At 46.2% G+C, this 12,434-nt stretch overlaps 1 protein-coding gene across 1 annotated transcript; it reads right to left on the bottom strand.

The window, feature by feature from the left end:
• Positions 1 to 3,188: 3,188 nt before the first annotated feature.
• clec14a (C-type lectin domain containing 14A) lies at positions 3,189 to 5,843 on the bottom strand. Its single transcript, XM_079527649.1, has 2 exons — positions 5,324 to 5,843; positions 3,189 to 4,743 (listed from the first exon to the last, which is right to left on the bottom strand). Exons 1-2 carry the CDS (start codon positions 5,687 to 5,689, stop codon positions 3,652 to 3,654), a joined length of 1,458 nt encoding a protein of 485 aa, XP_079383775.1. The 5' UTR covers positions 5,690 to 5,843; the 3' UTR covers positions 3,189 to 3,651.
• Positions 5,844 to 12,434: the final 6,591 nt, after the last annotated feature.

Genomic DNA, 12,434 nt, shown 5'->3' with positions numbered 1-12,434 from the left:
GCCCTGTCCGGTCTGCCCTGCCCTCGTCATGTAAGCCCTGTCCTGCCTGCTGTGCTGTGTCCCTAGCTGCTTCCCCACTATAGGCACGTACTCCTCATCCTGCTGTGCTGTGTCCCTAGCTGCTTCCCCACTATAGGCACGTACTCCTCATCCTGTGCAGCTTTGAGTGAGAGACTGATTCCACCTGCAGGGCAACCCAGTTGTAAGAGTATTTTGACTCTGAAGTATTGTAATGGACTGCCTGTATAATATATGAGGTTGTCAGACTGTTAAGTCCAGTCTAGTCTTGTTTGTTGAAGCCACTCAAGAGTCTGATTTAGGAAGAACTTGTGTTTCCCGCACATTCTGTACAGAGTAGGCCTCTGACATAGACCTATAAACAGAGCGGCTACCTTTAAACACATTTGAAATCTGAGGATTCTTACTATTCAAATAGTTTTGGGGTTAAATTGCCCACAATGTACTGCAAAAGATTGCTGCTATTCATTTCTAAAAGCTTTATAACACTAACCCCTTGCCAACATGTAGGCCTATATTGTCTCCACCAGGCCGAAGGCATGGGGAGAGAGTATGTTTTGCACTCCGTCCGTTTGTTTGTTTGTGTGTGTGTGTCCGTCCGTCCATCCGTTTGTCCGTCTGTTACCAGCTAATCTCCGGCACCATTAAAACCCGGTCGATGCACACACACTCCCTGGATGCCAACATGAAGGAGGCCGACTTTTGAATAACCCTAACCCTAGCCCATTTTTTTATATTACTCCTCCAGATTCTGTCCAAAAATCCTGCAAATTGTTTCACACTATCTCTATAGTCATGTGTTCAAGCCGGATCTGTCCAATATTTCATATTTAATCCTAATTGGCTAACATTGGCTTTCAAAGTTTGCAGAATTGGCCCATTTTGAACAAAAACCTCAAATCATGAACGCAGCGTGCAATTTACATGAAATATTTCACAGACTTTCCTACTAGGCTGAGGAATATATCTCACCCTTTTCACATTGGCCTGTTATAGCGCCACCAACAGGTGGATTTTTGCAAAACACATTTTTGGAACAAAATGCCTGAAATCATGAACGCAGCGTGCAATTTACATGAAATCTTTCACAGACTTTCCTACTAGGCTGAGGAATATATCCCATATGTATTTGTTTTGGAACAAAATGCCTCAATCATCCAATTGCCACCCAAGGCATAAGAAGAAATGGCACCCTTTCACATTGGCCTATTATAGCGCCACCAGGAGGTCACAACCTGACCTGCCCTGGTGGAGACCTGTGCCCCGAGGGGCACTTTATCTAGTTTTGCAATGTGACAGCTCTGTTTTACACAATGCTGTACTCCCTCCAACTGTACATTACATACTACTTTACCCATTTTCATCTTAAATAGTTGTTTTTGACACTTGCTTTGGCAGTGTAAATGTACGTTTTCTCAGGCCAATAAAGCTCCTTTGAATTGCATTGAAAATTGTGTTAGACAGACAGACAGACAGACAGACAGACAGACAGACAGACAGATCAAATCAAATCAGGTCTTTTTTGTTCTAGATGCCCACAGCAGCTGAAGCAGGAAGCGTTGTTTATAAACAAATGACTGCATCCTGCAACAAGGCACACACTTCCTGTCCTGCACAGGCAGACAGACAGACAGGCAGGCAGGCAGGCAGACAGACAGACAGACAGACAGACATGTTTCTAGGCTTTCATTATAGGTAATGATAGTAACAGTTTGAAACTTAATTATCAGTTTGAAAAAAAACATTGCAACTACTAACACTTCAGACAGAAACTACTACTACTACTACTACTACTACTACTAACTACTATACACTGTCTTTCTTTTATCATACATTTTTAAGAGCCTGCCCAGGGACTACAGATGGAAATTAGCTTTGGCTAACTCTGGCCCATTTACATTGAAGTGAAAACTGACATGTTGATTAATGAGCTTTGTCCCTGTCAAATAAATAAATAAATAAAATAAATAAACTACTACTACTACTACTACTTACTACTACTACTAACACTTCAGACAGAAATAAACACTATTTTGCACATTCATAAAAGAGGTGGGACATACTGTACACATCCGTCACACTGCGCTATTATATATTTTTATTTGTCTTTTTGTTATTGTTGGTATTCTGTTTAATGCACAACCGTCTGGCTGGCTGTCTGTCTGTCTGGCTGGCTGGCTGTCTGTCTGGCTGACTGTCTGTCTGGTTGGCTGGCTGGCTGGCTGGCTGGCTGGCTGACTGGCTGACTGGCTGTAAAGTAAAATCATTCCGACTCTGATCAAGTTCTGTATCAAATGCAATTTATATACAAAATACACCAAACACAAACAATTATATACAACAGTCACTCTATCAAAAGAAAATGTACAACGGCAGTATACAGTTGTAAATGTAACAGTGTGTCTGTTGATTACAAAATTATGCTCTTATATTCAAATGAATGGGACTGATATTAACAGCTATCTCTACAGTATATGGAATGATAGCGTAAGTGATATATATATTTGGTTAAAACAAAATGTTGTTTTTTTTAAAGATTCAGTAACAGGGGTCTCCCTGTCTCTCCGGACAGTAGGTGACAATCTTCCAGACCATCAGGAGAAGGTAGCCATTTATCAGCTTAGTTTAGTGTTCCAGTTCCAATGTTGTCTGCTCATTTCTTTGTGTCATCACTCAGAATTCCACTTGTTTGATCTGTAGCCTATCCTGAGTGAGTTCTCTGTCCTGATTGGATAGAATTGGTATCCTGACCTGAAAATGCTTCATAAAGAGCTGGAGAGACATGGAGACTATGGTCAGTATTATGCGTGTCTTAAGTACCAGGTCTTATTACTTAACTTAAGACCTGGAGGCGTGATCAATGCCATTTGGCTATTCTGAGTGTCCAAACAGAATTAACCACGCCTCCAGGTCTTAAGTTAAGTAATAAGACCTGGTACTTAAGACACGCATAATACTGCCCTATAGCTGTTACTGAACAAACACTATAGCAATGAGTACTATCACAAAATAGAGCTGTTTAACATAGAGCTGTTTAACACTTATTTTAACCAAAGATAGTCACTTGCCCTACCTTTAATTTAGACAGACAGACAGACAGAAAAATTGATAATTAGATAATATAGATAATTTTCAGAAACATATAACCAAATTGTCTCTTTTTTCAAACATCATCCACCAATAGCCCCTTTCAGATGGGTATTGATTAACGCAGACGTTGTCGCCTGGATCAACGACAGCTCTGCTCCAGGTGTGCTCATGAGGGGCGCCACAACGCAAGCATAAAACAAATCCAGGTCTAGTTAGTCGCGATCTGGGAACCCATTGGCAGAAAAACAAAACAAAAGAAACAGCACCCTCTGCTGTTTGTTTCCTTTGAATTGGCCTCCCAGTTCAGAATCTGTTCTTAAGAGATGAAGTTAGTCAGGGGCGTGTGCACGAAACCAGCACGTGTGCACAAAACGAGCACGTGTGCGAACAATTTCACGGGGCCTTGCCCAGCACGTAAATACGCTTGCGTTGTCGCCCCTCGACTTCTCCACGCGTACAAAAAACCCCCCGGAGGTTTCATTGAAAATGAATTACTACGCGCGTTAATCGCTGCTCATCTGAAAGGACCTTTATATAGTCTTTTCAAATCGCCTCTTTGTCATTGGTGGTTTCCATGGCGTCCTTGTGGCGGCCAGCGGCGTCCATGGCCATCTTGTCGTCCTCCTTCTCCGCGGCTCGTTTCTTGGCTCGTCTGGCCAGACAGCACCTGACCGCGACCACGCCGCCCACCGCCAGCAGCAGCAGCAGCACCGCGGCGGCGATCAGCGCGGGGACCAGGATCCCAGACTGGGCGCCGTGGTCTGCCGTCTCCACCTCGGCCCCACCCCTTCCCCCGCCGGGAGTCACCGCCAAGCAGGCGGCGGAGCCCTCGTCGTGCGCGGCCCCCTGCGCGTCGTAGCACACGCAGCGGTACGAGCCCGGCGTGTTGACGCACACGCCCGGCCCGCCACCACAGGGGGCGCTCTGGCACTCGTCCACGTCCCGGCACGTCCACGCGTCGTCCTTCTCGAAACCGGCATCGCAGCGGGCGCACACGTCGTCCAGCCGGTCGAGGAGCACGCCGCTCGCCACCTCCCAGCGGCCCCCTGTCGTGGCCTCGGAGCAGTTGAGCTCCACCTCCTCGCCGGACCAGCACTCCAGCGTCATCCTGCCGGGCTGGTCGGGGTGCTGCCGCAGGGAGCGCGAGCCGTTGACGATCGGCGCGTCTCTGCAGTCGCCCATAACCTCCAGCCCGGGGTGGGGTTGTGGTTGTGGTTGCGGTTGTGACGACGACGGCGATGATGATGGAGGAGGAGGAGGTGGAGGTGGTGGTGGTTGTGTTGGTGTTGGTGGCGCGCGGGGTGGTTGTGTCGGTTGTTCCGGCGGTGAAGATGTCGGTGTCGCTGCCGGCGTGGTCGTTGGTCTAGCGTCGGGGTGAGGCGGCATAGCGGGTAATCGCGTCACAGGGTCCGACGTCTCTACGTCTACGTCGCGCGTCTCTTGACGTCCGTCCGTCTCTGCAGGCGCTGCCTCCGCGTCCACCGCGACCACGTATTTGCATATGAAGGGGTGTCTGGCCTTGCAGCTGCTGTCCGTCAGTGCCCAGTCCTCCCGGGACTCCATGGAGAGCATGAGGCAGCGCAGGGCCGTGCACGTCTCCGGCGGTTCCTTCCTCCAGCGGTAGCCGCCGTGCACCTGAGATGAGATGAGATGTATACACTTTGTTATCCCCGCAGGGAAATTGATACGTTACAGCAGCATAATGTATACGAATAAACCAAACAGAAAACAAATGGACGTAATCACAACAAGACCAAGGAGTACCACAGACACAGGACCATAAGCATTGGGGGGAGAAAGTTCTTATGTGTTGTTTAGTCTGATGTTGGCAGGAAGGAGACTCTATACTGCTCTGTGGCTCGTAGACTCACCTTCGGAGGGAAGGTGAGTCTACGACTATAAATGCAGATTCATAGTCCAGGTTTTGGTGAAGAGGTGGTGGTCAGGTCACCTCTTCACCGAATACTGGACTATGAATAGGCCTTTAAGGTGCTCCCTCTGGCCCTGACGGTTAACTCAACCGTCCGGACACCTATAGGCTGCTGAGCCAGCCTGACGGCGTGCCACGGGTTCGACTCCCGACTCCCCCCCCCCCCCATCTTTCTCCCCATTTCCTGTCGGTCTACTATCAATAAAGGAAGAAAAAGCCGCAAAAAAGGTGCTCCCGCTGTCCCGCGAGCCTCCATAAAGTGCATGGGAGGAGGGGGTTGTTTACCTGCGTTGTCTCGCTGCCGTCCGCCGTCCACTTGAAGCCCTTCAGGGGGAGGTGCGGCACCACGCAGTCCGTCTTGGCTTTCCGCAGACCCAGCCAGAAGTTGTGGCCGGGAGGCCCGCCGGGCCCGTCCGGGAGCGAGGGAGACACGGCGGCCAGCACGTCCTGGACCTCCCGCTGGGTGGCCAGCGTGGTGAGGGACCCCCCTCCTCCTCCCTCCCGGGAGGAGTGGGAGCACTGCCTCAGGGCGTCGTCGAAAGTCACGGCGTCGTGGTGCACCACGTAGTGGTGGCGCGTCTCGCCAGCGGAGTCGGAGACCCCGAGGAGAGCGCAGCAGAGGACCAGACCCCACAGAGACGCCTCCGTCATGGTGCTTTAGAGAAGATCCACCCTGTCTGTCTGTCCCCCCCGACGGCCTTTGGATCTCCCAGTCGGTCGAACACTCAGGCTGAACGGTCCTCCTGTCACCTATAGGAAGGACGTTAACACTCAGGCTGAACGGTCCTCCTGTCACCTATACAGAGGACGTTAACACAACATGATCCTCCTGCATGCAGCGCTCGCTCCTGCTTCACTCTGAGCTCTGGGCTGCATGGGAGCTGGCACTCTGCTGGGAGCCGCACAGTAGCCCCCAGCACGCACACACGCACGCACACGTACGCGCACGCACGTACACACACACGCCCTAACAGGCTGGATGCCCCCAGCCCATGCCGATTGCTTTCTCAGTCCCCTCCCCTCCAAGACAACAAGCGCAGGAAGTGTGTTGGGACTTGATAGGAAGCTTCCACTTCCTCCTCGCGGTGGAGGAATTAAGAACTTAAAGCGGGGGAAAAAAGAAGGGAAAAAAGTCATTATGTGTGCTGTCGACTTCTGAAGACATATATACCGACTTTTAACCTTTATTTAAACGGTAAAATCACAGTCCTCTACTGGCGGTGGCTACTGGGTGACCTGCCCAGAACAAGCACGGTCTTCTAATGTTGGCCACTGATCAAAGTGTCAAAGACACATTTCAACATTAGTATCATTGTTTAACTGAGGGGTTTCCCAGCCTCCGATCAACTTCAACTTTATTGTTAAATCACAGGTCTGCAGGTTTGTACCCTCCTCGTACAAGAACAAGATCGTTTGAAATGTTCAAGAAAGGGGAAAAGAAAATAATAAACGTGTCGTGGCAAATGGCTATTTTTGAATTCTGAATCCTGAAAAGTCAGTAAAAGTACGTTTTGGACATAAGACGCTTCCACTCAGCAAATACATAGCCTATAAGGTATACATTGTTTGAAGGAAACCTTGACAAACCTTGACCAATCTTTTGGTTCTCTGCTATTTGGGGGTCCACAGCCAGAACATGTATCAATTTGAGGGTCCTTGACATGAAACTGTTTGAGAACCACTACTGCTGAAAAGGTCATCAGTAGATGGTGTAGCACTGTAGCCTATTTATTATTCCCAGGATAACAAAATGTCACGTTATAGGAGTCAGCCTAAACCTGAAATGAATCAACAATACAATTCATAACATTAATGTTATCTCTCTCTGTTAGTACAGATGCAGTCTCTCTCATGCAGGGCTTCTTAAAGTGGGTGCCGTGCCGCACATTCTGGGTGCTGCAGAATTCTTATTATATCTATGTACCAATTTAACCCTCTTATACTTGTACTGCACTAGGAGGGATGTTCCCTCTAGAACAGGGGTTCTCAACGTTTTTAGACGGGGACCCCCGGAAATGCTTTGGCAATGTCTCGGGACCCCCTCCCGACCCCCAATATAAATTGACTGCTACAATAACCTTAATAATAGAGACAATACACCATAAATAAATACTGAAACCAGATATAATCATTGGGGAAGGTGCATGTACTATGTGTACTATGTAAACTCTTCATTTCCATTTTCTAGCCATTCAGTTGCAAAAAATAAAATATTATTATTTGGGAACCCCCCAAAATAATTTGGCGACCCCCCCGAGGGGTCGCGACCCACGGGTTGAGAACCCCTGCTCTAGAATAGAGATGCTGGGGTTCAAGTGTGTGTCAATTATAAAGTTATGTTCAATCTGTCCTAATGTAAACGGATATTCTCTCAAGTTTTCCTTGTGAAATATTGTATATTATACAACAGGTCATTTCGAGGAAGCAATCTGATTGGTTGAAACGGCTTTCGAGTGCAGCAGACTCAATTTACAATTTAGGCATTTAGCAGACGCTCTTAATCCAGAGAGATTTACATTAAGCAATAACAAAAAAGCATGGCATACATCACATATATAAAAAGTAGTTATCATGAAACATGCGTAAGCTAAGAACGTAACAGTGGAGTATCTATGTAAACTATACATACTATACTATATTATATATTATACATGTGTACTATAAAGTGCATAAAATGCAATTCTAGTGCTGTCTACCTAACAAGCTATAAGTCTGTTTAAAATACTATCTAAATTCTAAGGTGACATTCACACCAGAGAGCTTTGCTGCGATTAAAACGAATCCTGCTGCGCATTGTCAGAAAGTGCACTTCGTTTGGCAGGTGTGAAAGCTCATTCGAAATCAAATGCGTATCAAAGAACCGCATTCTACTCCGAGCAAAAACGGGGGTTCACTTCGCATCCAATCGCACTAGATTACGATTCAGTGCAGGTGTGAATACAATCCGCAGTAAATAAAGGAAATGAAGCAAACGATGTGGCGGGTGGGGAGCTGAACACAGTTGGAGACGGAGAAGGCATATTTTACGCAGCGCAAAGATGTCCCGTTACCGTGGATAGACGTGGTCGAATGAGCAGACTGAAGCCCTGATCGAAATGAGGACGAGTACATTAATCAATTGCTTAAGGAAACACATAAAAACACTGCAGTGTATTATAGCCTAGAGAATATTCTGTCTGTCTGTCTGTGCGTGCCGTAAACATGGAGTGCTGTCACTGTGTGGGGAGTAGGGACTTTCATCTCGATAAACTTGTAAACATTTTGCGCTGCTGTCTGTTATATCAGTGCGCTCAGCGCTGTTCCTTCCATGCCCAAAAGAACAGTGCGTGGCTGCGTGCGTATAGAGAGAGAGAGAGGGGTGGGTCCAGTCCCAGACGGCACGACACATGCACGTTATGAGTATAATTTGAATCAATTTTGATCACCATATATTTCACTGTGTAGGCTATAGTTTATGAATGGAACACATTGATAAAGGTCCCCCTGCTGCGTTTCCATAGCTGCGGATGACAGTGTGAAGGCAAACCGCAGTAAATTAAATATGCAAGAAGTCCCAATTCTCCTCCCATTCGCATCGAGTCTACCGAAGTATTAGGTGGGAATGTGACCTAAGTCTACATACATCTATCTAAGGGGCTAGGCTAGGGCAAGTGCTACGGGCCATGGTGGAGTCTGAAGAGGTGGGTTTTCAGACTACGGCGGAAGATTGGGAGTGAGGCTGCAGTTCTGACTGTGATGGGAAGTGCATTCCATAGTTTTGGAGCCAGAAGGGAGAAGAGTTTAGGACGTGTGGAGCGTTATCAATCAGCCGGCTTGGAAGTGGCGGGTCAAGTTGTAAATTGTATGTTCTATTTATTGATGCTGTAACTGAAATGCATTGCAGAAGTACAGTATACTACTAATGTTTTTTAATGTATTTATTGATTTGAAGTTGAAGTGATTGTGAGTCACCCACCTCTCCCTAAGACCTCTCCTAAGACCTCTCCCCTCTGCAGAGGCATTCCGGTTGATTGGGAAGGTGCCAAGTGCTGCAGAGGAGGAGGGGTGTTTGATTCGAGAGCAATCTTATTTAAAACAAAACTATAGTTTGTGTATGAATGGATGTCTGGAATTTCATGTTTAAGTTAATGGTAACCTTCAGTAATGGTGTGTTAACGCATTGGCCTTTTGTTCGCTTATGGTGAGTTAATTGAATTTAAAAAAAGGGTATCTTTGAAAAAACAAAAAAGGTCAGGCGGCAATGATTGTCTGTCCTGATGAAGGTCTAAGGCTTCGTACACACCTACACAACAAATGGTCGGTCCGTGTGTGATGTCTGATTGCTGTTTGATTGCTGCTCCAATTCATTTTCAATGGGAGTCACATGGTTTGACCAAACATTTTTGTTTGATGAGGGGGGAGGAATCAGCAATCAAACACAAATGTTTGATCAAACCATGTGACTCCCATTGGAAAAGCATTGTGGTGGCCCAAAAAAGTGTCTGACAGTGTGTGGGACCTTTTCTTGGTTTTTTCAAAGATACCCTTTTTTATGTATGCTCTATTGCCCTACGCACCTGTTACTAGCCTTCTGAGGTGTGCATCGGCCTTTTGATAAAAAAGAGTTAATTGAATTGCCAATTGCTGTGATGTGGTTTGGTATGTCTCCTATAAAAGGGAGCCTGCAGCTGAGGTGTGTGAGTTAGACCTTGGTTGACACACAGGTAACAGCCTAAGTGAGAGCTGCCAGGGCCCTTTGGAAAGTAAGGCTATGTCCTGTTACAGCTTCTCGTTGTTTTAGGTGTTGTTCAGTAGTGTTGAGTGTCTTCAAGTGTGTTTGTGTTTGTACATCTGTTATTTTGGCCAAGTCTTGTTTTTCGTCTTTGCCGAGGCTGGACTGGAAAGGCCAATAAAAACCTTAAAAGGGCATTCTTGGACTCTTCTGTCTTTTTGAAGCCTTGGCCGGTCGGCCAACTTCACAGTTAAGGTTTAGGAATAAGGTTAGATTTAATAATAGTTTTACTGAGATTACGTTTAGGAATAAGGTTAGATTTAATTATAGTTTTACTGAGATTACGTTTAGGAATAAGGTTAGGTTTAGGCATAGTTTTACTGAGGTTACGTTTAGGAATAAGGTTAGATTTAATTATAGGTTTTACTGAGATTACGTTTAGGAATAAGGTTAGGTTTAGGCATAGTTTTACTGAGGTTACGTTTAGGAATAAGGTTAGATTTAATTATAGTTTTACTGAGATTACGTTTAGGAATAAGGTTAGGTTTAGGCATAGTTTTACTGAGGTTACGTTTAGGAATAAGGTTAGATTTAATTATAGTTTTACTGAGATTACGTTTAGGAATAAGGTTAGGTTTAGGCATAGTTTTCTGAGGTTAAATTTAGGAATAAGGTTAGGTTTAGGCATAGTTTTACTGAGATTACGTTTAGGAATAAGGTTAGGTTTAGGCATAGTTTTCTGAGGTTACATTTAGGAATAAGGTTAGGTTTAGGCATAGTTTTCTGAGGTTACATTTAGGAATAAGGTTAGGTGTAGGCACACTAGTTTTACTGACATTACGTTTAGAAATTTCAGGTCTGGTTGGAGACCAATCCCAGGTCACCGGATTTGCCTCGGGGGGAGTGTGTTTTGCAGCAAGTATTCTTGTATTCTATTTATGTGCCGTAATATGACATAAAAGTAAGGTGCTATAAGTTAGCAATGTTTAACAACACTAAGCCAAAAGAGTTTGAGAACCATTGCTCTGACTATGAGGGCATCATACATAAGACTTTTTCAAACCATCAGGTGATATTTGGAAGACAATGTCAGCAATCCAAAATCTGGGTGTAAGTCATTAGTTCATGCAGGGTCATCATTGGTCCTATAGCCATGCTGATAACACCTATCTTACAAGACACTTCCTTAACCACTTACAGTACTTTGCTGTCCGGGGTCCCCCAGGGGTCCAAACTAGGCCCCCTCCTCTTCCTCTCTACACCTAATCTGTTCTCGCTGCATATTCCCCCCAGAGTATAGGGATGCTTGGGTTCATGAGGTTTGGGTTGAAGAGGCTGTCATTTATACGTTGGAATGTAGCCTTTGTCATGTGTTGTATGAGGAGGGGAAATGAAGTGGACTGCAGAGTGACAGAACGTTAACGTGCCATAAGGACACACTTTGAAGACATTTCAAAGAAAAAAACCCAACAGTGATCCATCTCTACTTGAAAGCCATATTGTAGTGATCACATTCCATTGATCGAATGCATGCAATTTGCGCGCGCGTGCGTGCGTGCGTGCGTGCGTGCGTGCGTGCGTGCGTGCGTGTGTGTGTGTTTGGGCAAGGCTCCAGGAACAGCTGTCAGAGAGTACTCATGTCTCCTCTCTCTCTCTCTCTCTCTCTGAGTGTGTGTGTGTGTGTGTGTGTGTGTGTGTGTGTGTGTGTGTGTGTGTGTGTGTGTGTGTGTGTGTGTGTGTGTGTGTGTGTGTGTGTGTGTGTGTGTGTGTGTGTGTGTGTGTGTGTGTGTGTGTGTGTGTGTGTGTGTGTGTGTGTCTCTCTCTCTCTCTCTCTCTCTCTCTCTCTCTCTAAACAGAAAGTAGAGGAAATGTGTGGTTATGTCCGATAACTAACACCAGGATGACCCTTTCAGAAACAAACACACGCACACGCATACACGCACACTCTCTCTCCCACACACACACACACACACACACACACACATACACACATACACACACACTCTCTCTCCCACACACACACACACACACACACATACACGCACACTCTCTCTCCCACACACACACACACGCACACGCTGCCAGTTTCACACTGTCCTGTGATTGCGTTCACTCAGATTCAGTAAAAGCTCATTGTTGTCAGGGAGACTCAGATGCTTCCTGTGTCCAGCAGGAAGTGACTGATGAATGACAGGAAGTAGAAGAGGTGGAGGAGGCGGGGCTTTGGGCGAGTGGACCGTCGGCATGGCAACGTACGCGGCAGAGGAACGAGTTGATTGTTCATCCTCTCAGACGTCTGACCGATTCTCACACATTTGTAAACAGCCTCTCTCATAGCCGCTGATTCACCCGCCATTGTTCGTTAGTCCAGCAGTGGTTCCCAAACTGGGCGGGTCCCCAGTGGGGGGGGTTGCACCACCAGAACCTGAGTTCAGTCCTAATTAAGTTCGGGAGTATAGGCTAAAGTCCTAATGCATAAGTCTTATTGGCTTAAAAGCCCTTTAAAGATGGAGTGCCGTGATTTTTTTTCCACCCTAAAACATGATCATCAGGTCTTATTGTTATTATAAGGAGGTATAGTCTTTTTCAAAAAAGTGTACAGTATTTGTTAAAATGTTGTTTTTATGTGGGCACGCCCACCAGTTCATTAAGTATGCCTGGTTTGCCTGGTGGGTGGTGATTCAC

This window comes from Electrona antarctica (genome assembly GCF_951216825.1).
Source record: "Electrona antarctica genome assembly, chromosome: 18".
NCBI lineage: Eukaryota > Metazoa > Chordata > Actinopteri > Myctophiformes > Myctophidae > Electrona > Electrona antarctica.
Note: the sequence above shows the minus strand (reverse complement) of the source record. Positions and strands in the feature narration are given on the sequence as shown.

Coding starts and splice junctions, on each gene's coding strand:
- clec14a (XM_079527649.1), bottom strand. CDS start 5,689: ATGACGGAGGCGTCTCTGTGGGGTCTGGTCCTCTGCTGCGCTCTCCTC. Junction 4,744..5,323: donor ACGGCAGCGAGACAACGCAG/GTAAACAACCCC, acceptor ATCTCATCTCAG/GTGCACGGCGGCTACCGCTG.